The 26,910-nt window shown below is 43.6% G+C and overlaps 1 protein-coding gene across 6 annotated transcripts in view; it reads right to left on the reverse strand.

Annotated features, from left to right (window-relative positions):
• LOC307079174 (uncharacterized protein) overlaps nt 1–26,910 on the reverse strand; it is an 83,069-nt gene that overhangs the window by 42,055 nt on the left and 14,104 nt on the right. For 2 of the 6 annotated variants that reach the window (XM_079741301.1, XM_079741304.1), the window contains exons 18-35: nt 21,456–21,492; nt 20,471–20,496; nt 18,830–18,860; nt 18,178–18,200; nt 18,010–18,046; nt 17,676–17,698; nt 14,708–14,741; nt 13,854–13,879; nt 11,919–11,949; nt 11,270–11,292; nt 11,102–11,138; nt 10,768–10,790; nt 5,174–5,210; nt 4,189–4,214; nt 2,550–2,580; nt 1,898–1,920; nt 1,730–1,766; nt 1,396–1,418 (exon numbers count right to left, since the gene is read on the reverse strand). In XM_079741301.1, coding sequence (XP_079597427.1) covers nt 1,396–1,418; nt 1,730–1,766; nt 1,898–1,920; nt 2,550–2,580; nt 4,189–4,214; nt 5,174–5,210; nt 10,768–10,790; nt 11,102–11,138; nt 11,270–11,292; nt 11,919–11,949; nt 13,854–13,879; nt 14,708–14,741; nt 17,676–17,698; nt 18,010–18,046; nt 18,178–18,200; nt 18,830–18,860; nt 20,471–20,496; nt 21,456–21,492 — 528 coding nt within the window. The remainder of the gene's footprint in view (nt 1–1,395; nt 1,419–1,729; nt 1,767–1,897; nt 1,921–2,549; nt 2,581–4,188; nt 4,215–5,173; nt 5,211–10,767; nt 10,791–11,101; nt 11,139–11,269; nt 11,293–11,918; nt 11,950–13,853; nt 13,880–14,707; nt 14,742–17,675; nt 17,699–18,009; nt 18,047–18,177; nt 18,201–18,829; nt 18,861–20,470; nt 20,497–21,455; nt 21,493–26,910) is intronic. The other 4 variants (XR_013812025.1, XM_079741302.1, XM_079741303.1 and 1 more) reach the window with 3 other exon arrangements.

Consider the following 26,910-nt stretch of genomic DNA (forward strand, 5'->3'; position numbering starts at 1 on the left):
AATCCCCCATAAACTGGTCCTCAAACTCATTCATCTTGGTCTCCCGAACTAACTCTGCTCATGGATCCTGGACTTTGTTTCAGACCGCGGAATGTCAGAGTAGGGGATCTGACATCCTCAACTACAACCTTGAACACCGGTGCGCCCCAAGGTTATGTACTCAGCCCAGCCCTATAAACCCTCTTCACCCCTGACTGCGTACCCATCCATTCATCCAACACCATAATCTAATGAGCTGATGACTCCACTGTGGTATGGCTCATTAGTGACCACAATGAGTGCCATTATAGGCAGGAGGTCCAACACATGGCAGAGTGGTGTGTGGAAAACAACCTGGTCCTAAACACCACCAAAACAAATGAGATCCTTGTTGACTTTAGGAGGTCCAAGAGGACCACGCAGACCCCACTTACCATCAATGGGGAAGAAGTGGAGAGGGTGGACTCTGTTAAATTCCTGGGGACGTACAACACCAAGGACCTAACATGGGCTACTAACCTCTCCAACCTTGTAAAGAGGGCCCAGAAGAGGCTCTTCTTCCTACTGAAGCTCAAACAGGCTGGTTTATCCACACACCTGCTCATTAACTTTTATAGGAGCACAATTGAGAGCATCCTCTGCAGGGCTGCAGTGTGCGGTATGAAGGCTGCACAGCGGAGAGCAGGAGGGACTTGGCCAGAGTGGTTAGGTCAGCAATAAAGATCATAGGAGCTGAGCTCCCAGACCTGGACTCTGTGTGTGGTGACCGCCTGAAGACGAAGGCAAGGTCAATAAGCACTGATAAAACTCACCCTGGACACACCTTGTTTGTCCCCCTACCATCAGGGAAGAGGTACCGCACACTGCGGGCCCGCACCACAAGACTGAGGAACAGCTTTTCCCCCAGGAGCTGTAGCCTCCATCACCCCCTCAACCCCCTAACAAAGCACTAAGGACAACTCTCCTCCAGGAGCAGTAGCTTCCACCACCCACAACCCCCCCGCCCTGCCCCTCCACACACACACACACTGGACTTGATGGGCACAATATGGACAGGGTGTGTGTGTGTGTGTGTGTTTGTGTGTGTGTGTGTGTACCATTACTATTGTGCACTTTACAGCTGTGGCCTCCAATGAAATCTTTATGCACTTCACAACTGCTGTTCATTTTTAATCTACATATCACTATTTATATATGTTTTAAACACTTCTGTGATTTGGTCTTTGTCTTTGTGATTGTCTTATTTGTCATCGTCTCATTGTGTCTTTTTGTGTTTTGTGTCATTTAACCATTTAAACTCTAACTGCTGCTAGAGAGTGCCAACCTGTATTTCGTTATGTACTACAATTACAATTAAACTCCTTGAACTTTCACACATATTATTGTGTTCTGTATAAAAACAGTAATAACACTTACCTTATTATATCGATCAATCAATTCTATATAGAGATAAACAATACAGTAACATGTCAGGACAGCAGTCAATATCATTCAGCGTAACCATGATACATGTTAGTTTAATGTAACATGATACATGTTAGTTTAATGTAATCATGATACATGTTTGTTTAATGGTATCATGATACATGTCAGTACTTTAATGTTATCATGATACATGTTAGTTTAATAAAATGCTTCGCTCTCAGGACTATGATTGATGTAATGAAAGACATGCATCCTATCTTTATGAACTGCTCAATATATTCTAAGTTATCTGTTACTAATTTACAAAGTGAAGCATGTGGAATACCTGTGAACTTCCCCTCCTGTTCCGGTGTTTTCTTTCTCTATAAAATAAAAATGTGAATACAATTTAAACATTGGGTTCATTACAAGGTCATCATCTAATAAGTCCACCACTGCCAGCTAGGGTCACACATATTATTGGGTTCTGTATCAAACCAGTAAAAACACTTACCGACTGAATTTGCCAATGCATGTCTATATAGAGATAAAGAAAACAGTAACATGTCAGGACAGCAGCCAATATCATTAGTTTAGTTACATTAGTATAATGTAACCGTGATACATGTTAAAGTTTAATCTAACATGATACATTATTATGAACTGCTCCATATATTCTAATCATGTATAATCAGTTAAATTAGTTCCTGGTTTCCACTCTGAATTAGCCTCTACACAGAAGAACATATTGACAGACTGAATACGTGTAGGGAGACGGCTGCCATTATCGTGGTCAAACAAGGACAGAAGTCTTCCTACCCTTTGTCCCTGCTCTGTTTTGTCATGACGACTCAGTGAGGTACTTTATAAACGCCACTGAGCTGACGTTATGCTGGCCACATCGCCCCAGCTATGAGAGTAGTGTCTTATATACATTGATAGCTCCATTCTATAATCTAATGTCTAGATGATGTTGTTCAGTAGATCTGCCACTCTGGTCCCTCTGCTGGGTAGGCTCTGACTCTCTGGTACAATAGGATGAAATGTTTTGAATCACAGCGATATCATTTGACTGTGTTTGCGTCAGTAACCCTAGAAAATCACTGGATATTAATAAGTTATCTGTTAGTCATTAACACAGTGAAACATGTGAAAAAAGAACTTACTGTCACACTTCATCTCCTGTTCCGGTGTTTCCTTTTTCAATAAAATAAAAATGTCAATCCAATATGAACATTGAGTTCATAACAAGGTCATCATCAGTGGTGGATTAAGGTGGTCATTGGCCCCTAGGCTACTATTTTTGTGAGGCCTCCTTACTGATCCCGCAGAAAAAACTAAATTCAGTGCCATGTGTAAAAGCGTGCTAGGATTATTACATGGCCCTCACGCACACACTCGGAAGCACTGGCATACACACACACACACACACACACACAGACAGCCTTCACTAAAACAGCAATGAGACAGAAACAAGTGTGACTTCCCCATAGCTGCTGCAACCACGTATTTCCAGGGACCGACAAACAGAACTCCCTAATGAGGCTGGTAAAATCCAATTTGCGCAGAATATCGCTTTCAATGGACTGATCTGAGATGAATGAGTCTCTTTGGGCCCATTGTGGATCTCAGTCTATCTTTTACTAGTGCCAATTAGCGCTACTAAATTGCTGGGCGGTACGACCAAAAATTTATATAGCAGTATTTTTCTCAATTCTAACGGTTTCACGGTATATGACAGTAATAAAAAAAACAACAAACAGAAATATTTAGACAAAATTTTCAATCAATCGACTCATCTAAACTACTAATTAAAAAATAATTAAAAATAATGATGACAAATAATAATTACGCGCTGAAAGCAGGCAGGCACGCAGATATGCTGCTCGGGTTTACACTTGCGTGAATGGCGGGGTTTAAAACATTACTGCCAAAGTCCTTTTAAGTAATATAACGCAGGTTCACAAGGCAACCACAGGAGACGCCAACATTGTTTTCAACCGCTCGGTACCGCGCCGTATTAATTCCCAAGTTTGGAAAATAAAAGAAAGTATTTCAAGCGAAGAAGCGACTCTGTTTTTGATTTGTTTATTTGGTTTTGAACGAATAGTTTTGGATGCATGCATCGGCTTTGAGCTTGTTTGTTTGTTACTTTGAAATCGCATACCCTCGCAACACACACAGACATCCACACACACACACACACACAAACACACACGCTCATTTATTCAAGCATGCAGCCACTACAACCTGCCGATCTTCAATCAAAACAACATCAAGTAAGTGATGCCGCAGCGCGTTGACAAGTCCGTCCCGAGGCGCCCATAGGCTTTATGGTTTATACGTTTGAAAGCCGTGACACACTCTTTTACCAGTTGGCCTGAAATATCACACCTCGCAGTCATGGACCTATAAAGAAAGTTGCAGTCATAGTCGTACCATTCTTGTTTAGAAGCGCAACAACGAAAGGGTCCCGTCTGAAACAGTGTGGCGCGGCGCAGCGTTCCGAACGTTGTGTAATAAAACACACTGGTATGAAGGTATACAAAAAAATCATATCATAACGAAAATACACACCGGTATGCGGTGTGAACCGGTATACCGCCCAAGAAGACTTTTTTTTATTTTAAGTAAAATTGAAAATAGTCTGGCCAATCCAGGGCCCCTTGCCCACCTGGGCCCTAGACTCAGTCGAGGCTAGCCTGTGTGTTAATCCGCCTCTGGTCATCATCTAATAACTCCACCACTGCCAGCTAGGTTCACACATATTATTGTATTCTGTATCAAACCAGTAATAACACTTACCATCTTATCTACTTGTTTTTCCAATTCTATAGAGAGAAACAACACATCCACATGTCAGGACAGCAGTCACTATCATTGAGCATATCCCTGATACATGTTAGTTTAATGTAACATGATACATGTTAGTTGAATGTAACCATGATAAATGTTAGTTTAATGTAACATGATACATGTTAGTTGAATGTAACCATGATACATGTTAGTTGAATGTAACATGATACATGTAAGTTTAATTTAACCATTATACATGTTAGAGTTTAATGTAACAAGATTCATGTTAGTTTAATATAACCATGATACATGTTAGTTAAATCTAACTATGATACATGTTATTTCATTGTAACTATGATACATGTTAGTTTAATGTAACATGATTCATGTTAGTTTAATATAACCATGATACATGTTAGTTAAATCTAACCATGTTACATGTGAGTTTATTCTAACTATGATACATGTTAGTTTAATGAAACATGATACATGTTAGAGTTCAATAGAGTTCACCAAAAGAAAAAATGAAAAACTCAAGACCGCACAAAGTTTCTCCATTTTTATTGTCCTTAACTAGGAGGCGTTGGGAGTTTCCCTCAGAGGTTCTGTCCAACAGACGAGCGACCCGCCGACCGCGAGCCGTTGGTTTACAATACGGTCGGCCTATCAGAGTCCAGTGTGAACGCTGACTGAACCAAATAAAAATGTAACAAAGCCTCAGCTTCACCCTGAATCGGACCGAGTCTACGAACTAAAGGAGTGAAAGCGCCCTTTCTACCCTTTGTCCCTGCTCTGTGTTGTCATGACGACTCAGTGAGCTGCGTTATAAACACCACTGAGCTGACGTTATGCTGGCCCCATCGCCCCAAAAATGTTTTGAATAACAGCGATATCATTTGACTTGGTGTGAGTCAGTAACCCTTGCAAATCACTGGATATTAATAAATGATCTGTTACTCATTTACAAAGTGAAACATGTGGAATAAGAACTTACCAATGATCTTCCAATCCAGTCGCAGTGTTGCCCTTTTCTATAAGAGAAAAATGTAAATTAAATTTAAAAAAACATTGGGTTCATTACAAGGTCATCATCTAATAACTCCACCACTGCCAAGCTAGGTAGTGTTGGAGTATTACCAAGAAAGTATTACCAAGACTCAACAAAAAATGTATGCTTTCCAACCAGAGATAAAAACACACTGGACAAAGTATATACAAATATACAGAGGGCATATAAAGCTGCACCATCCCCACACCTCGGATTATCAGATCATATCTCCTTGCCACTGATAGAACCAAACCAGCTGTGAAGACAGTACTGGTATGGAGTGAGGAAGCTGTAACATCACTACAGGTCTGTTTTGAGAGCACAGTATGGGAGGTATTTTCTCAGGGAGCCAACTTGGAGGAGTACACCTCTAACGTCCTGGACTACATTCAGTTTTGCACTTAGACAGTACTGCGCACCAGAACCATCAAGGTGTTACTAATCAGAAAGCCTGGTTTGACGTTAATGTCAGGTCGCTGCTCAGGGCGAGAGATACTTCCTTATGGTCGGGGGACATGCTGGCTTATAGAACTGCCTGACGAGACCCGAAAAAGGGCATTAAAGAGGCCAAAGGCAAGTATAGACAGCGCATTGAGGGTCACTTTGAAAACACGGACCCCAGGAGCATGTGGAGAGGCATCAAAACTATAACTGACTACAAATATGAGACCACTGTGATGACCTTGCTCTGGGTGGTTGTGCAGGGGATTGTGGAGGCGTGTCTCAGGTGTGGCAGCAGGAGCTGCAACACACCTGATCTCCATTCCAATCAGGCTCCTCCACACTTATTTAAGATGGCTTCTAGGCCATCTCACTCTCTCTGATCCTACCCAGACAGCAGGGCTGTAGGTTCTTTAGATGGGTCTGATATACTACACTACACTATTCACATGCACCCATACACTACAGACACTACTGATGATACTGATGGTTTACATGGTTACATGGTTTATCGTTATCTCTTTACAGAGGTTATTGGTTCTAAATAAATATACTAAATATGCTACTGTGTGGTCTCCCCTTTTTTGTCATGAATTACAAGCTAGTTCATGGCACCGCACTGGTTAGTGAGGAGGAGGATCAGACCCTCACTCTTAACCCTTATAAGGTGTTCGGGTCTGTGGGACCCGTTTTCAGTTTTTAGCTTAATCAAAGTGATACAAATAATTTGAACTAAGATTCATTGGCTTTGGCTCATTTTCTGTGAGGAACATGAATCAGAAAACATTTTCAATGACCCCCCCCCTGTATACCCCCCCATCACATTTATATTACACACAGGGTGTTCGGGTCCAGTGGACCCGGAGCTAGTTTAAGTGTGGAAATCAAAGGTCCTGTGCACCCTAATTTTCCCTTCCTCCTCTGTGTGTGTGTGTGTGTGTGTGTGTGTGTGTGTGTGTGTGGGGGTGTGTGTGTGTGTGTGTGTGTGTGTGTGTGTGTGTGTGTGTGTGAGAGAGGAGAGTAAAGCAGGTTCTCGTACCCTTGGTGCGAGAACCGACAGTGGGCGCCCACTGTTCCCGCACAAGGTTGCAACATTGTGTCAAAATTGGAGAACCAAACACTATCTTCACCCATATTCCCACACATTTCACCCTCTGACTTGCGGGAACCAAGTTTGGGGACCTGACACTATAAAAAGGCTCTGTCAGCGTCTTATCACGTTGCCATCTTATCACGACTGATTAAGATGGCAAAGCGATTCTCTGTTCAGACTGCCTTACAGATGTTTTTTGAAGAGACAGAGGGATTTGATGGTGATGCAGAGGAAATAGTGTCAGAAAGTGAGGACAACATTTCCGAAAATTCCGAGTCTGACACTGAGTTTGAAGAGGAGGATCAGAATCAGCCAGCTCCCAAACGTAGAAGAGCCTCAGGGCTAGCCCTTCAGCAGCCAGGACCAGCCCGCAAGCAGCCAGCCCCAGGACCAACTCGCAAGCAGCCAGCCTCAGGAGCAGCCCGCCAGCAGCCAGCCCCAGGACCAGCCGATGCGCAGCAAGCCGCAGGACCAGCCGGTGAGCAGCCAGCCATAGAACCAGCCATTGAGCAGACAGACATTGGACTAGACTGTCAGCAGCTTGCAAATGACAACATATGGATGTCAAAAAATGGCAGAATTGAATGGTCTACCTGCTCAAGAAATGGACCCCCCCGCATGGCTGCCAATGTGATTCGGATGCTACAGGACCTACACGCTTGGCAGTCACTCATGCACAAGACATCAAGTCTTCTTTTGACCTTTTCATGCCATCCCCTATCAAAAGAATCATCCTGGATTGCACCAATTTAGAAGGGAGCAAAGTTTTTGGAGAGAGGTGGAAGGTTATGGACGAAACCGGTTTGGATGCTTACTTTGGGGTTCTCATCCTTGCTGGTGTTTTCAGGTCCAATGGGGAGGCCACTGAATCCCTGTGGGATGAAGAAACTGGCAGAGAACTTTTCCGGTCGACGATGTCTCTGGAAACGTTCAAAATAATTTCCAGGACCATCCGTTTTGATGACCGTGATGATAGACCAGCTCCACGGCAAAGAGACAAGCTAGCGGCCATCAGGATGGTGTGGGACAAGTGGGTGGCCCGTCTCCCCCTGTTTTACAATCCTGGGCCAAATGTCGCAGTTGATGAGCAGCTGATGCCATTTCGGGGCCGCTGCCCATTTCGGCAGTATATACCATCTAAGCCTGCCAAGTATGGAATTAAGATTTGGGCTGCCTGTGATGCTGCGTCATCTTATGCATGGAACTTGCAGGTCCACACAGGGAAACGCCATGGAGGAGCCCCTGAGAAAAATCAAGGCATGAGAGTGGTCCTCGATTTGGCTCAAGGACTTTCTGGACACAATATCACGTGCGACAATTTCTTCACATCACACGAGCTGGGACAGGAGCTGCTAAAGCGGAAGCTGACTATGTTGGGAACAGTGCGCAAAAACAGGACTGAGCTCCCTCCCCAGCTGCTGAAAAAAGAGGACAGGCCTGTCCAGTCATCGAAGTTTGCATAAACGGCTGACACGACCCTGGCATCGTATGTTCCAAAGAAAGGAAAAAATGTGGTGCTCATGAGTACACTGCACAGGGACGGGAGAATCTGTGGCCAGGAGCATCAAAAGCCCGAAATGATCATGGACTATAATGCCACAAAAGGAGGGGTGGACAACCTCGATAAGCTGGTGGCAGCTTACAGCTGCAAAAGGAAGACCCTACGATGGCCTCTGGTGATATTTTTTGATATGTTGGATATCTCCGCGTACAACGCCTTCGTCATTTGGAGAGCCCAAAGCCCAGAGTGGAATAGGGGAAAGCTGCAGAAGAGGCGTCTCTTTCTCGAGGAATTGGGGAAAACGTTGGTGAGACCTCACATTGCAAGGAGACGAAACCTTCCAAGAACTCCAGTCTCTGCAGCCATTGTGAGGAGGATTCAGGAGGAACATGATGGTGCCCCATCCTGCCAAATTACAGAACCACCATCTGCAGAGCCTGAGGTAAGTGCGTGATGAGGTTGTAGTATAATAATTCATGTTTCTGAGAAGAGGAGTGTTAGTAAATATCCTTATCTTTTCATTATTCTAGATTGTGGCCGGCAGCACCAAAAAGAAACGCTGTGAAGCGTGTGGACCCATGATGGACAGAAAAACCCAATATACATGCAAGCAGTGCAAAAAATACATATGCAATGCACATACAGTGAGACTCTGCCCCTCATGTGTGGTATAGTCTGATATAAGTATAATTGCCATGTTCAAATGCCTTAATTTGTTGTTCAGACAGATGTTATTGAGTATGTTTATGTTTATGTTTCCCAGTTATGCCTGTTTATGATGCATTTCCTTATTTTGTTACATTTTAATAAAAAATTAAAGAAAAACGAGTGGCACCTCTACTCATAAATGTGATTTAACAAAGGGAAAGGGAACAAATTTAACATATGTGTTGTTTATATTTCTTGCAATTGGGTTGAAGTAACCATCTGGTGAGTATTTTAAAAAAAAAGCTTGATTATGTTGAATTAAAAGGCAATGGGTCCACCAGACCCAGCAGCACCTCCTGTGTAACAAAAATACGAACACCCTATGAGGGTTAAGCACCACCAGGTGAGGTCCACCTTGATAAGGATTGACACCAACAAGGCTACTGGCCCTGATGGGGTTTCGGGCCGTATACTGAGTTCATGTGCCGACCAGTTAGCAGGAGCTTTTACAGACATCTTCAACCTCTCCCTGCAACAAGCTGCAGTTCCCACCTGCCTTAAGACCACTACCATCGTCCCCATCCCAAAAAAATCTGCCATTCCCTGCCTCAATGACTACCGCCCAGTCGCCCTCACCCCAGTAATCATGAAGTGCTTTGAGAGGATGATACTGGTGTACATCAGAGACTGCATCCCTGTGGACCTGGACAGCCACCATTTTGCCCATAAGGCAAACAGATCCACAGAGGATGCTGTCTCCATCGCACTCCACACAGCCCTGTCCCACCTGGAGTACCGAACACATATGTAAGGATGTTCCTTGTGGACTTCAGCTCTGCCTTCAACACCATAATCCCCCATAAACTGGTCCTCAAACTCATTCATCTTGGTATCCCCACCTCACTCTGCTCATGGATCCTGGACTTTGTTTCAAACCGACTGCAGAATGTCAGAGTAGGGGATCTGACATCCTCAACTACAACCTTGAACACCGGTACGCCCCAAGGTTATGTACTCAGCCCACATAACATCTCCAACCTTGTAAAGAGGGCCCAGAAGAGGCTCTTCTTCCTACTGAAGCTCAAACAGGCTGGTTTATCCACACACCTGCTCATTAACTTTTATAGGAGCACAATTGAGAGCATCCTCTGCAGGGCTGCAGTGTGCGGTATGAAGGCTGCACAGCGGAGAGCAGGAGGGACTTGGCCAGAGTGGTTAGGTCAGCAATAAAGATCATAGGAGCTGAGCTCCCAGACCTGGACTCTGTGTGTGGTGACCGCCTGAAGACGAAGGCAAGGTCAATAAGCACTGATAAAACTCACCCTGGACACACCTTGTTTGTCCCCCTACCATCAGGGAAGAGGTACCGCACACTGCGGGCCCGCACCACAAGACTGAGGAACAGCTTTTCCCCCAGGAGCTGTAGCCTCCATCACCCCCTCAACCCCCTAACAAAGCACTAAGGACAACTCTCCTCCAGGAGCAGTAGCTTCCACCACCCACAACCCCCCCGCCCTGCCCCTCCACACACACACACACTGGACTTGATGGGCACAATATGGACAGGGTGTGTGTGTGTGTGTGTGTGTGTGTGTGTGTGTGTGTCTATCTAATCTACATATCACTATTTATATATGTTTTAAACACTTCTGTGATTTGGTCTTTGTCTTTGTGATTGTCTTATTTGTCATCGTCTCATTGTGTCTTTTTGTGTTTTGTGTCATTTAACCATTTAAACTCTAACTGCTGCTAGAGAGTGCCAACCTGTATTTCGTTGTGTACTACAATTTACAATTAAACTCCTTGAACCTTCACACATATTATTGTGTTCTGTATAAAAACAGTAATAACACTTACCTTATAATATCGATCAATCAATTCTATATAGAGATAAACAATACAGTAACATGTCAGGACAGCAGTCAATATCATTCAGCATAACCCTGATACATGTTAGTTTAATGTAACAATATATATGTTAGTTTAATGTAATCATGATACATGTTAGTTTAATGTAATCATGATACATGTCAGTACTTTAATGTTATCATGATACATGTTAGTTTAATAAAATGCGTCGCTCCCAGGACTATGATTGATGTAATGAAAGATATGAATCCTATCATTATGAACTGCTCAATATATTCTAAGTTATCTGTTACTAATTTACAAAGTGAAGCATGTGGCATACCTGTGAACTTCCCCTCCTGTTCCGGTGTTTTATTTATCTATTAAAGAAAAATGTGAAGACAATTTCAACATTGGGTTCATTACAAGGTCATCATCTAATAACTCCACCACTGCCAGCTAGGGTCACACATATTATTGGGTTCTGTATCAAACCAGTAAAAACACTTACCGACTGAAGTTGCCAACGCATTTCTATGTAGAGATAAACAATACAGTAACATGTCAGGACAGCAGCCAATATCATTAGTTTAGTTACATTAGTATATTGTAACCATGATACATGTTAAAGTTGAATCTAACATGATACATTATTATGAACTGCTCCATATATTCTAATCATGTTTAATCAGTTGAACCAGTTCCTGGTTTCCGCTCTGAATTAGCCTCTACACAGAAGAACATCTTGACAGACTGAATATGTGTAGGGAGACGGCTGCCATAATCATGGTCAAACAAGGACAGAAGTCTTTCTACCCTTTGTCGCTGCTCTGTGTTGTCATGACGACTCAGTGAGGTACGTTATAAACGCCACTGAGCTGACGTTATGCTGTCCACATCGCCCCAGCTATGAGAGTAGTGTCTTATATACATGGATAGCTCCATTCTATAATCTAATATCTAGATGATGTTGTTCAGTAGGTCTGCCACTCTGGTCCCTCTGCTAGGTAGGCTCTGACTCTCTGGTACAATAGGATGAAATGTTTTAATCACAGCAATATCATTTGAGTGTGTTTGAGTCAGTAACCCTTGAAAATCACTGGATATTAATAAGTTATGTTAGTTATTAACACAGTGAAAAATGTGGAATAAGAACTTACTGTTACACGCGTTAACCTGTTCCGGTGTTTCCTTTTTCAATAAAATAAAAATGTCAATCCAATATGAACATTGATTTCATTACAAGGTCATCATCAGTGGTGGATTAAGGTGGTCATTGGCCCCTAGGCTACTATTTTTGTGAGGCCTCCTTACTGATCCCGCAGAAAAAGCTAAATTCACTGCCATGTATAAAAGCGTGCTAGGATTATTACATGGCCCTCACGCACACACTCGGAAGCACTGGCATACACACACACACACACACACACACACACACACACACACACATAGAGACAGCCTTCACTAAAACAGCAATGAGACAGAAACAAGTGTGATTTCCCCATAGCTGCTGCAACCACGTATTTCTGGGGACCGAAAAACAGAACTCCCTAATGAGGCTGATAAAATCCAATTTGCGCAGAATATCGCTTTCAATGGACTGATCAGAGATGAATGAGTCTCTTTGGGCCCATTGTGGATCTCAGTGTATCTTTTACTAGCGCCAATTGGCGCTACTAAATTGCTGGGCGGTACGACCAAAAATTTATATAGCAGTATTTTTCTCAATTCTAACGGTTTCACGGTATATGACAGTAATAAAAATGAAAAAAAACACTAATATTTAGACAAATTTTTCAATCAATCGACTCATCTAAACTACTATTTAAAAAACAATTAAAAATAATAATAATGACATAATAATTACGCGCTGAAAGCAGGCAGGCACGCAGATATGCTGCTCGGGTTTACACTTGCGTGAATGGCGGGGTTTAAAACATTACTGCCAAAGTCCTTTTAAGTAATATAACGCAGGTTCACAAGGCAGCCACAGGAGACGCCAACATTGTTATCAACCGCTCGGTACCGCGCCGTATTAATTCCCAAGTTTTGAAAATAAAAGAAAGTATTTCAAGCGAAGAAGCGACTCTGTTTTTGATTTGTTTATTTGGTTTTGAACGAATAGTTTTGGATGCATGCATCGGCTTTGAGCTTGTTTGTTTGTTACTTTGAAATCGCATACCCTCGCAACACACACAGACATCTACACACACACACACTTGCACACGCACACACACACACACACACACAGGCACACACACACACACGTTCGTTCATTTATTCAAGCATGCAGCCACTACAACCTGCCGATCTGCAATCAGAACAACATCAAGTAAGTGATGCCGCAGCGCGTTGACAAGTCCGTCCCGAGGTGCCCATAGGCTTTATGGTTTATATGTTTGAAAGCCGTGACACACTCTTTTACCAGCTGGCCTGAAATATCACACCTCGCAGTCATGGACCTATAAAGAAAGTTGCAGTCATACTCGTACCATTCTTGTTTAGAAGCGCAACAACGAAAAGAGTCCCTTCTGAAACAGTGTGGCGTGGCGCAGCGTTCCGAACGTTGTGTAATAAATGTGTGCATATCATAACGAAATTACACACCGGTATGCGGTGTAAACCGGTATACCGCCCAGCACGAGCGCCAATTTTTAAAAAGAGCGCCCCCCGCTGTCATTGGCCACAGACAGTCATAAATAGTGGAGTGCAATATCGACAAATGGAAACACTTCGCTTTTACCTTTTCATACATTCTGCCTATTTGCTGTCCAGCAGACATGACTTATTCCTTTACAACCAAATTGACTTTATGTCCCTGGCCATATGACATGGCCCACACATCTACCCAATCAGCTGCTTCACTTTTTAATGGTTCTTGTTATGGGCCAATAGGGGTGAAGACTTTATTTATTTTAAGTAAAATTGAAAATAGTCTGGCCAATCGAGGGCCCCTTGCACACCTGGGCCCCTAGGCTCAGCCGAGGCTAGCCTGTGTGTTAATCCGCCTCTGGTCATCATCTAATAACTCCACCACTGCCAGCCAGGTTCACACATATTATTGTATTCTGTATCAAACCAGTAATAACACTTACCATCTTATCTATTTGTTCTTCGAATTCTATAGAGAGAAACAACACATTAACATGTCAGGACAGCAATCACTATCATTGAAGATAACCCTGATACATGTTAGTTGAATGTAACCATGATACATGTTAGTTTAATGTAACATGAAACATGTTAGTTGAATGTAACCATGATACATGTTAGTTAAATCTAACCATGATACATGTTATTTCATTGTAACTATGATACATGTTAGTTTAATGTAACACGATTCATGTTAGTTTAATATAACCATGATACATGTTAGTTAAATCTAACGATGAAACATGTGAGTTTATTATAACTATGGTACATGTTAGTTTAATGAAACATGATACATGTTAGAGTCCAATAGAGTTCACCGAAGCAAAATGAAAAACTCAAGACCGCACAAAGTTTCTCCATTTTTATTGTCCTCAACTAGGAGGCTTTGGGAGTTTCCCTCGGAGGTTCTGTCCAACAGACGAGCGACCCGCCGACCACGAGCCGTTGGTTTACAATACGGTCGGCCTATCAGAGTCCAGTGTGAACCCTGATTGAACCAAATGAAAATGTAACAAAGCCTCAGCTTCACCCTGAATCGGACCGAGTCTACGAACTAAAGGAGTGAAAGCACCATTTCTACCCTTGGTCCCTGCTCTGTGTTGTCATGACGACTCAGTGAGCTGCGTTATAAACACCACTGAGCTGACGTTATGCTGGCCCCATCGCCCCAAAAATGTTTTGAATAACAGCGATATCATTTGACTTGGTGTGAGTCATTAACCCTTGCAAATCACTGGATATTAATAAATTATCTGTTGCTCATTTACAAAGTGAAACATGTGGAATAAGAACTTACCAATGATCTCCCAATCCTGTTGCAATGTCCTTTTCTATAAGAGAAAAATGTAAATTAAATTTTAAAAAAAAATTGGGTTCATTACAAGGTCATCATCCAATAACTCCACCACTGCCAGGTAGGCAGTGATGGAGTATTACCAAGAAAGTATTACCAAGACTCAACAAAAATGTATGCTTTCCAACCAGAGATAAAAACACACTGGACAAAGTATATACAAATATACAGAGGGCATATAAAGCTGCACCATCCCCACACCTCGGATTATCAGATCATATCTCCTTGACACTGATTCCATCTTATAAACCAGTTGCTGTAGAACCAAACCAGCTGTGAAGACAGTACAGGTATGGAGTGAGGAAGCTGTAACATCACTACAGGTCTGTTTTGAGAGCACAGGATGGAAGGTATTTTTGCAGGGAGCCAACTTGGAGGAGTTCACCTCTAACGTCCTGGACTACATTCAGTTTTGCACCGAGACAGTACTGCGCACCAGAACCATCAAGGTGTTCCCTAATCAGATACCCTGGTTTGACGGTAATGTCAGGTCTCTACTCAGGGCGAGAGATACTGCCTTCAGGTCGGGTGACATGCTGGCCTATAGAACTGCCCGACGAGACCTTAAAAAGGGCATGAAAGAGGCCAAAGGCAAGTACAGACAGCGCATTGAGGGTCACTTTGAAAACACGGACCAAAGGAGCATGTGGAGAGTCATCAAAACTATAACTGACTACAAATATAAGACCACTGTGATGACCTTGCTCTGGGTGGTTGTGCAGGGGATTGTGGAGGCGTGTCTCAGGTGTGGCAGCAGGAGCTGCAACACACCTGATCTCCATTCCAATCAGGCTCCTCCACACTTATTTAAGATGGCTTCTAGGCCATCTCACTCTCTCTGATCCTACCCAGACAGCAGGGCTGTAGGTTCTTTAGATGGGTCTGATATACTACACTACACTATTCACATGCACCCATACACTACAGACACTACTGATGATACTGATGGTTTACATGGTTACATGGTTTATCGTTATCTCTTTATAGAGGTTATTGGTTCTAAATAAATATACTAAATATACTACTGTGTGTTGTCCCCTTTTTTGTCCTGAATTACAAGCTAGTTCATGGCACCGCACTGGTTAGTGAGGAGGAGGAGCAGACCCTCACTCTTAAGCACCACCAGGTGAGGTCCACCTTGAGAAGGATTGACACCAACAAGGCTACTGGCCCTGATGGGGTGTCGGGCCGTATACTGAGTTCATGTGCCGACCAGTTAGCAGGAGCTTTTACAGAAATCTTCAACCTCTCCCTGCAACAAGCTGCAGTTGCCACCTGCCTTAAGACCATCGTCCCTATCCCCAAACAATCTGCCATTCCCTGCCTCAATGACTACCGCCCAGTCGCCCTCACCCCAGTAATCATGAAGTGCTTTGAGAGGATGATACTGGTGAACATCAGAGACCGCATCCCTGTGGACCTGGACAGCCACCATTTTGCCCATAAGGCAAACAGATCCACAGAGGACGCTGTCTCCATCAGACTCCACACAGCCCTGTCCCACCTGGAGTACCGAACACATATGTAAGGATGTTCTTAGTGGACTTCAGCTCTGCCTTCAACACCATAATCCCCCATAAACTGGTCCTCAAACTCATTCATCTTGGTCTCCCCACCTCACTCTGCTCATGGATCCTGGACTTTGTTTCAAACCGACCGCAGAATGTCAGAGTAGGGGATCTGACATCCTCAACTACAACCTTGAACACCGGTGCGCCCCAAGGTTATGTACTCAGCCCAGCCCTATAAACCCTCTTCACCCCTGACTGAGTACACATCCATTCATCAAACACCATAATCTAATGAGCTGATGACTCCACTGCGGTGGGGCTCATTAGTGACCACAATGAGTGCCATTACAGGCAGGAGGTCCAACACATGGCAGAGTGGTGTGTGGAAAACAACCTGGTCCTAAACACCACCAAAACAAAGGAGATCCTTGTGGACTTTAGGAGGTCCAAGAGGACCACGCAGACCCCACTTACCATCAATGGGGAAGAAGTGGAGAGGGTGGACTCTGTTAAATTCCTGGGGACGTACATCACCAAGGACCTAACATGGGCTACTAACATCTCCAACCTTGTAAAGAGGACCCAGAAGAGGCTCTTCTTCCTACTGAAGCTCAAACAGGCTGGTTTATCCACACACCTGCTCATTAACTTTTATAGGAGCACAATTGAGAGCATCCTCTGCAGGGCTGCAGTGTGCGGCATGAAGGCTGCACAGCGGAGAGCAGGAGGGACTTGGCCAGAGTGGTTAGGTCAGCAATAAAGATCATATGAGCTAATAAGCACAGATAAAACTCACCCTGGACACACCTTGTTTGTCCCCCTACCATCAGGGAAGAGGTACCGCACACTGCGGGCCCGCACCACAAGACTGAGGAACAGCTTTTCCCCCAGGAGCTGTAGCCTCCATCACCCCCTCAACCCCCTAACAAAGCACTAAGGACAACTCTCCTCCAGGAGCAGTAGCTTCCACCACCCACAACCCCCCCGCCCTGCCCCTCCACACACACACACACTGGACTTGATGGGCACAATATGGACAGGGTGTGTGTGTGTGTATGTGTTTGTGTGTGTGTGTGTGTACCATTACTATTGTGCACTTTACAGCTGTGGCCTCCAATGAAATCTTTATGCACTTCACAACTGCTGTTCATTTTTAATCTACATATCACTATTTATATATGTTTTAAACACTTCTGTGATTTGGTCTTTGTCTTTGTGATTGTCTTATTTGTCATCGTCTCATTGTGTCTTTTTTTGTTTTGTGTCATTTAACCATTTAAACTCTAACTGCTGCTAGAGAGTGCCAACCTGTATTTCGTTATGTACTACAATTACAATTAAACTCCTTGAACTTTCACACATATTATTGTGTTCTGTATAAAAACAGTAATAACACTTACCTTATTATATCGATCAATCAATTCTATATAGAGATAAACAATACAGTAACATGTCAGGACAGCAGTCAATATCATTCAGCGTAACCATGATACATGTTAGTTTAATGTAACATGATACATGTTAGTTTAATGTAATCATGATACATGTTTGTTTAATGGTATCATGATACATGTCAGTACTTTAATGTTATCATGATACATGTTAGTTTAATAAAATGCTTCGCTCTCAGGACTATGATTGATGTAATGAAAGACATGCATCCTATCTTTATGAACTGCTCAATATATTCTAAGTTATCTGTTACTAATTTACAAAGTGAAGCATGTGGAATACCTGTGAACTTCCCCTCCTGTTCCGGTGTTTTCTTTCTCTATAAAATAAAAATGTGAATACAATTTAAACATTGGGTTCATTACAAGGTCATCATCTAATAAGTCCACCACTGCCAGCTAGGGTCACACATATTATTGGGTTCTGTATCAAACCAGTAAAAACACTTACCGACTGAATTTGCCAATGCATGTCTATATAGAGATAAAGAAAACAGTAACATGTCAGGACAGCAGCCAATATCATTAGTTTAGTTACATTAGTATAATGTAACCGTGATACATGTTAAAGTTTAATCTAACATGATACATTATTATGAACTGCTCCATATATTCTAATCATGTATAATCAGTTAAATTAGTTCCTGGTTTCCACTCTGAATTAGCCTCTACACAGAAGAACATATTGACAGACTGAATACGTGTAGGGAGACGGCTGCCATTATCGTGGTCAAACAAGGACAGAAGTCTTCCTACCCTTTGTCCCTGCTCTGTTTTGTCATGACGACTCAGTGAGGTACTTTATAAACGCCACTGAGCTGACGTTATGCTGGCCACATCGCCCCAGCTATGAGAGTAGTGTCTTATATACATTGATAGCTCCATTCTATAATCTAATGTCTAGATGATGTTGTTCAGTAGATCTGCCACTCTGGTCCCTCTGCTGGGTAGGCTCTGACTCTCTGGTACAATAGGATGAAATGTTTTGAATCACAGCGATATCATTTGACTGTGTTTGCGTCAGTAACCCTAGAAAATCACTGGATATTAATAAGTTATCTGTTAGTCATTAACACAGTGAAACATGTGAAAAAAGAACTTACTGTCACACTTCATCTCCTGTTCCGGTGTTTCCTTTTTCAATAAAATAAAAATGTCAATCCAATATGAACATTGAGTTCATAACAAGGTCATCATCAGTGGTGGATTAAGGTGGTCATTGGCCCCTAGGCTACTATTTTTGTGAGGCCTCCTTACTGATCCCGCAGAAAAAACTAAATTCAGTGCCATGTGTAAAAGCGTGCTAGGATTATTACATGGCCCTCACGCACACACTCGGAAGCACTGGCATACACACACACACACACACACACACACAGACAGCCTTCACTAAAACAGCAATGAGACAGAAACAAGTGTGAATTCCCCATAGCTGCTGCAACCACGTATTTCCAGGGACCGACAAACAGAACTCCCTAATGAGGCTGGTAAAATCCAATTTGCGCAGAATATCGCTTTCAATGGACTGATCTGAGATGAATGAGTCTCTTTGGGCCCATTGTGGATCTCAGTCTATCTTTTACTAGTGCCAATTAGCGCTACTAAATTGCTGGGCGGTACGACCAAAAATTTATATAGCAGTATTTTTCTCAATTCTAACGGTTTCACGGTATATGACAGTAATAAAAAAAACAACAAACAGAAATATTTAGACAAATTTTTCAATCAATCGACTCATCTAAACTACTAATTAAAAAATAATTAAAAATAATGATGACAAATAATAATTACGCGCTGAAAGCAGGCAGGCACGCAGATATGCTGCTCGGGTTTACACTTGCGTGAATGGCGGGGTTTAAAACATTACTGCCAAAGTCCTTTTAAGTAATATAACGCAGGTTCACAAGGCAACCACAGGAGACGCCAACATTGTTTTCAACCGCTCGGTACCGCGCCGTATTAATTCCCAAGTTTGGAAAATAAAAGAAAGTATTTCAAGCGAAGAAGCGACTCTGTTTTTGATTTGTTTATTTGGTTTTGAACGAATAGTTTTGGATGCATGCATCGGCTTTGAGCTTGTTTGTTTGTTACTTTGAAATCGCATACCCTCGCAACACACACAGACATCCACACACACACACACACACAAACACACACGCTCATTTATTCAAGCATGCAGCCACTACAACCTGCCGATCTTCAATCAAAACAACATCAAGTAAGTGATGCCGCAGCGCGTTGACAAGTCCGTCCCGAGGCGTCCATAGGCTTTATGGTTTATATGTTTGAAAGCCGTGACACACTCTTTTACCAGTTGGCCTGAAATATCACACCTCGCAGTCATGGACCTATAAAGAAAGTTGCAGTCATAGTCGTACCATTCTTGTTTAGAAGCGCAACAACGAAAGGGTCCCGTCTGAAACAGTGTGGCGCGGCGCAGCGTTCCGAACGTTGTGTAATAAAACACACTGGTATGAAGGTATACAAAAAAATCATATCATAACGAAAATACACACCGGTATGCGGTGTGAACCGGTATACCGCCCAAGAAGACTTTTTTTTATTTTAAGTAAAATTGAAAATAGTCTGGCCAATCCAGGGCCCCTTGCCCACCTGGGCCCTAGACTCAGTCGAGGCTAGCCTGTGTGTTAATCCGCCTCTGGTCATCATCTAATAACTCCACCACTGCCAGCTAGGTTCACACATATTATTGTATTCTGTATCAAACCAGTAATAACACTTACCATCTTATCTACTTGTTTTTCCAATTCTATAGAGAGAAACAACACATCCACATGTCAGGACAGCAGTCACTATCATTGAGCATATCCCTGATACATGTTAGTTTAATGTAACATGATACATGTTAGTTGAATGTAACCATGATAAATGTTAGTTTAATGTAACATGATACATGTTAGTTGAATGTAACCATGATACATGTTAGTTGAATGTAACATGATACATGTAAGTTTAATTTAACCATTATACATGTTAGAGTTTAATGTAACAAGATTCATGTTAGTTTAATATAACCATGATACATGTTAGTTAAATCTAACTATGATACATGTTATTTCATTGTAACTATGATACATGTTAGTTTAATGTAACATGATTCATGTTAGTTTAATATAACCATGATACATGTTAGTTAAATCTAACCATGTTACATGTGAGTTTATTCTAACTATGATACATGTTAGTTTAATGAAACATGATACATGTTAGAGTTCAATAGAGTTCACCAAAAGAAAAAATGAAAAACTCAAGACCGCACAAAGTTTCTCCATTTTTATTGTCCTTAACTAGGAGGCGTTGGGAGTTTCCCTCAGAGGTTCTGTCCAACAGACGAGCGACCCGCCGACCGCGAGCCGTTGGTTTACAATACGGTCGGCCTATCAGAGTCCAGTGTGAACGCTGACTGAACCAAATAAAAATGTAACAAAGCCTCAGCTTCACCCTGAATCGGACCGAGTCTACGAACTAAAGGAGTGAAAGCGCCCTTTCTACCCTTTGTCCCTGCTCTGTGTTGTCATGACGACTCAGTGAGCTGCGTTATAAACACCACTGAGCTGACGTTATGCTGGCCCCATCGCCCCAAAAATGTTTTGAATAACAGCGATATCATTTGACTTGGTGTGAGTCAGTAACCCTTGCAAATCACTGGATATTAATAAATGATCTGTTACTCATTTACAAAGTGAAACATGTGGAATAAGAACTTACCAATGATCTTCCAATCCAGTCGCAGTGTTGCCCTTTTCTATAAGAGAAAAATGTAAATTAAATTTAAAAAAACATTGGGTTCATTACAAGGTCATCATCTAATAACTCCACCACTGCCAAGCTAGGTAGTGTTGGAGTATTACCAAGAAAGTATTACCAAGACTCAACAAAAAATGTATGCTTTCCAACCAGAGATAAAAACACACTGGACAAAGTATATACAAATATACAGAGGGCATATAAAGCTGCACCATCCCCACACCTCGGATTATCAGATCATATCTCCTTGCCACTGATAGAACCAAACCAGCTGTGAAGACAGTACTGGTATGGAGTGAGGAAGCTGTAACATCACTACAGGTCTGTTTTGAGAGCACAGTATGGGAGGTATTTTCTCAGGGAGCCAACTTGGAGGAGTACACCTCTAACGTCCTGGACTACATTCAGTTTTGCACTTAGACAGTACTGCGCACCAGAACCATCAAGGTGTTACTAATCAGAAAGCCTGGTTTGACGTTAATGTCAGGTCGCTGCTCAGGGCGAGAGATACTTCCTTATGGTCGGGGGACATGCTGGCTTATAGAACTGCCTGACGAGACCCGAAAAAGGGCATTAAAGAGGCCAAAGGCAAGTATAGACAGCGCATTGAGGGTCACTTTGAAAACACGGACCCCAGGAGCATGTGGAGAGGCATCAAAACTATAACTGACTACAAATATGAGACCACTGTGATGACCTTGCTCTGGGTGGTTGTGCAGGGGATTGTGGAGGCGTGTCTCAGGTGTGGCAGCAGGAGCTGCAACACACCTGATCTCCATTCCAATCAGGCTCCTCCACACTTATTTAAGATGGCTTCTAGGCCATCTCACTCTCTCTGATCCTACCCAGACAGCAGGGCTGTAGGTTCTTTAGATGGGTCTGATATACTACACTACACTATTCACATGCACCCATACACTACAGACACTACTGATGATACTGATGGTTTACATGGTTACATGGTTTATCGTTATCTCTTTACAGAGGTTATTGGTTCTAAATAAATATACTAAATATGCTACTGTGTGGTCTCCCCTTTTTTGTCATGAATTACAAGCTAGTTCATGGCACCGCACTGGTTAGTGAGGAGGAGGATCAGACCCTCACTCTTAACCCTTATAAGGTGTTCGGGTCTGTGGGACCCGTTTTCAGTTTTTAGCTTAATCAAAGTGATACAAATAATTTGAACTAAGATTCATTGGCTTTGGCTCATTTTCTGTGAGGAACATGAATCAGAAAACATTTTCAATGACCCCCCCCCTGTATACCCCCCCATCACATTTATATTACACACAGGGTGTTCGGGTCCAGTGGACCCGGAGCTAGTTTAAGTGTGGAAATCAAAGGTCCTGTGCACCCTAATTTTCCCTTCCTCCTCTGTGTGTGTGTGTGTGTGTGTGTGTGTGTGTGTGTGTGTGTGGGTGTGTGTGTGTGTGTGTGTGTGTGTGTGTGTGTGTGTGTGTGTGTGTGAGAGAGGAGAGTAAAGCAGGTTCTCGTACCCTTGGTGGGAGAACCGACAGTGGGCGCCCACTGTTCCCGCACAAGGTTGCAACATTGTGTCAAAATTGGAGAACCAAACACTATCTTCACCCATATTCCCACACATTTCACCCTCTGACTTGCGGGAACCAAGTTTGGGGACCTGACACTATAAAAAGGCTCTGTCAGCGTCTTATCACGTTGCCATCTTATCACGACTGATTAAGATGGCAAAGCGATTCTCTGTTCAGACTGCCTTACAGATGTTTTTTGAAGAGACAGAGGGATTTGATGGTGATGCAGAGGAAATAGTGTCAGAAAGTGAGGACAACATTTCCGAAAATTCCGAGTCTGACACTGAGTTGGAAGAGGAGGATCAGAATCAGCCAGCTCCCAAACGTAGAAGAGCCTCAGGGCTAGCCCTTCAGCAGCCAGGACCAGCCCGCAAGCAGCCAGCCCCAGGACCAACTCGCAAGCAGCCAGCCTCAGGAGCAGCCCGCCAGCAGCCAGCCCCAGGACCAGCCGATGCGCAGCAAGCCGCAGGACCAGCCGGTGAGCAGCCAGCCATAGAACCAGCCATTGAGCAGACAGACATTGGACTAGACTGTCAGCAGCTTGCAAATGACAACATATGGATGTCAAAAAATGGCAGAATTGAATGGTCTACCTGCTCAAGAAATGGACCCCCCCGCATGGCTGCCAATGTGATTCGGATGCTACAGGACCTACACGCTTGGCAGTCACTCATGCACAAGACATCAAGTCTTCTTTTGACCTTTTCATGCCATCCCCTATCAAAAGAATCATCCTGGATTGCACCAATTTAGAAGGGAGCAAAGTTTTTGGAGAGAGGTGGAAGGTTATGGACGAAACCGGTTTGGATGCTTACTTTGGGGTTCTCATCCTTGCTGGTGTTTTCAGGTCCAATGGGGAGGCCACTGAATCCCTGTGGGATGAAGAAACTGGCAGAGAACTTTTCCGGTCGACGATGTCTCTGGAAACGTTCAAAATAATTTCCAGGACCATCCGTTTTGATGACCGTGATGATAGACCAGCTCCACGGCAAAGAGACAAGCTAGCGGCCATCAGGATGGTGTGGGACAAGTGGGTGGCCCGTCTCCCCCTGTTTTACAATCCTGGGCCAAATGTCGCAGTTGATGAGCAGCTGATGCCATTTCGGGGCCGCTGCCCATTTCGGCAGTATATACCATCTAAGCCTGCCAAGTATGGAATTAAGATTTGGGCTGCCTGTGATGCTGCGTCATCTTATGCATGGAACTTGCAGGTCCACACAGGGAAACGCCATGGAGGAGCCCCTGAGAAAAATCAAGGCATGAGAGTGGTCCTCGATTTGGCTCAAGGACTTTCTGGACACAATATCACGTGCGACAATTTCTTCACATCACACGAGCTGGGACAGGAGCTGCTAAAGCGGAAGCTGACTATGTTGGGAACAGTGCGCAAAAACAGGACTGAGCTCCCTCCCCAGCTGCTGAAAAAAGAGGACAGGCCTGTCCAGTCATCGAAGTTTGCATAAACGGCTGACACGACCCTGGCATCGTATGTTCCAAAGAAAGGAAAAAATGTGGTGCTCATGAGTACACTGCACAGGGACGGGAGAATCTGTGGCCAGGAGCATCAAAAGCCCGAAATGATCATGGACTATAATGCCACAAAAGGAGGGGTGGACAACCTCGATAAGCTGGTGGCAGCTTACAGCTGCAAAAGGAAGACCCTACGATGGCCTCTGGTGATATTTTTTGATATGTTGGATATCTCCGCGTACAACGCCTTCGTCATTTGGAGAGCCCAAAGCCCAGAGTGGAATAGGGGAAAGCTGCAGAAGAGGCGTCTCTTTCTCGAGGAATTGGGGAAAACGTTGGTGAGACCTCACATTGCAAGGAGACGAAACCTTCCAAGAACTCCAGTCTCTGCAGCCATTGTGAGGAGGATTCAGGAGGAACATGATGGTGCCCCATCCTGCCAAATTACAGAACCACCATCTGCAGAGCCTGAGGTAAGTGCGTGATGAGGTTGTAGTATAATAATTCATGTTTCTGAGAAGAGGAGTGTTAGTAAATATCCTTATCTTTTCATTATTCTAGATTGTGGCCGGCAGCACCAAAAAGAAACGCTGTGAAGCGTGTGGACCCATGATGGACAGAAAAACCCAATATACATGCAAGCAGTGCAAAAAATACATATGCAATGCACATACAGTGAGACTCTGCCCCTCATGTGTGGTATAGTCTGATATAAGTATAATTGCCATGTTCAAATGCCTTAATTTGTTGTTCAGACAGATGTTATTGAGTATGTTTATGTTTATGTTTCCCAGTTATGCCTGTTTATGATGCATTTCCTTATTTTGTTACATTTTAATAAAAAATTAAAGAAAAACGAGTGGCACCTCTACTCATAAATGTGATTTAACAAAGGGAAAGGGAACAAATTTAACATATGTGTTGTTTATATTTCTTGCAATTGGGTTGAAGTAACCATCTGGTGAGTATTTTAAAAAAAAAGCTTGATTATGTTGAATTAAAAGGCAATGGGTCCACCAGACCCAGCAGCACCTCCTGTGTAACAAAAATACGAACACCCTATGAGGGTTAAGCACCACCAGGTGAGGTCCACCTTGATAAGGATTGACACCAACAAGGCTACTGGCCCTGATGGGGTTTCGGGCCGTATACTGAGTTCATGTGCCGACCAGTTAGCAGGAGCTTTTACAGACATCTTCAACCTCTCCCTGCAACAAGCTGCAGTTCCCACCTGCCTTAAGACCACTACCATCGTCCCCATCCCAAAAAAATCTGCCATTCCCTGCCTCAATGACTACCGCCCAGTCGCCCTCACCCCAGTAATCATGAAGTGCTTTGAGAGGATGATACTGGTGTACATCAGAGACTGCATCCCTGTGGACCTGGACAGCCACCATTTTGCCCATAAGGCAAACAGATCCACAGAGGATGCTGTCTCCATCGCACTCCACACAGCCCTGTCCCACCTGGAGTACCGAACACATATGTAAGGATGTTCCTTGTGGACTTCAGCTCTGCCTTCAACACCATAATCCCCCATAAACTGGTCCTCAAACTCATTCATCTTGGTATCCCCACCTCACTCTGCTCATGGATCCTGGACTTTGTTTCAAACCGACTGCAGAATGTCAGAGTAGGGGATCTGACATCCTCAACTACAACCTTGAACACCGGTGCGCCCCAAGGTTATGTACTCAGCCCACATAACATCTCCAACCTTGTAAAGAGGGCCCAGAAGAGGCTCTTCTTCCTACTGAAGCTCAAACAGGCTGGTTTATCCACACACCTGCTCATTAACTTTTATAGGAGCACAATTGAGAGCATCCTCTGCAGGGCTGCAGTGTGCGGTATGAAGGCTGCACAGCGGAGAGCAGGAGGGACTTGGCCAGAGTGGTTAGGTCAGCAATAAAGATCATAGGAGCTGAGCTCCCAGACCTGGACTCTGTGTGTGGTGACCGCCTGAAGACGAAGGCAAGGTCAATAAGCACTGATAAAACTCACCCTGGACACACCTTGTTTGTCCCCCTACCATCAGGGAAGAGGTACCGCACACTGCGGGCCCGCACCACAAGACTGAGGAACAGCTTTTCCCCCAGGAGCTGTAGCCTCCATCACCCCCTCAACCCCCTAACAAAGCACTAAGGACAACTCTCCTCCAGGAGCAGTAGCTTCCACCACCCACAACCCCCCCGCCCTGCCCCTCCACACACACACACACTGGACTTGATGGGCACAATATGGACAGGGTGTGTGTGTGTGTGTGTGTGTGTGTGTGTGTGTGTGTCTATCTAATCTACATATCACTATTTATATATGTTTTAAACACTTCTGTGATTTGGTCTTTGTCTTTGTGATTGTCTTATTTGTCATCGTCTCATTGTGTCTTTTTGTGT

Source organism: Pollachius pollachius, assembly GCF_949987615.1.
Source record: "Pollachius pollachius genome assembly, chromosome: 8".
NCBI lineage: Eukaryota > Metazoa > Chordata > Actinopteri > Gadiformes > Gadidae > Pollachius > Pollachius pollachius.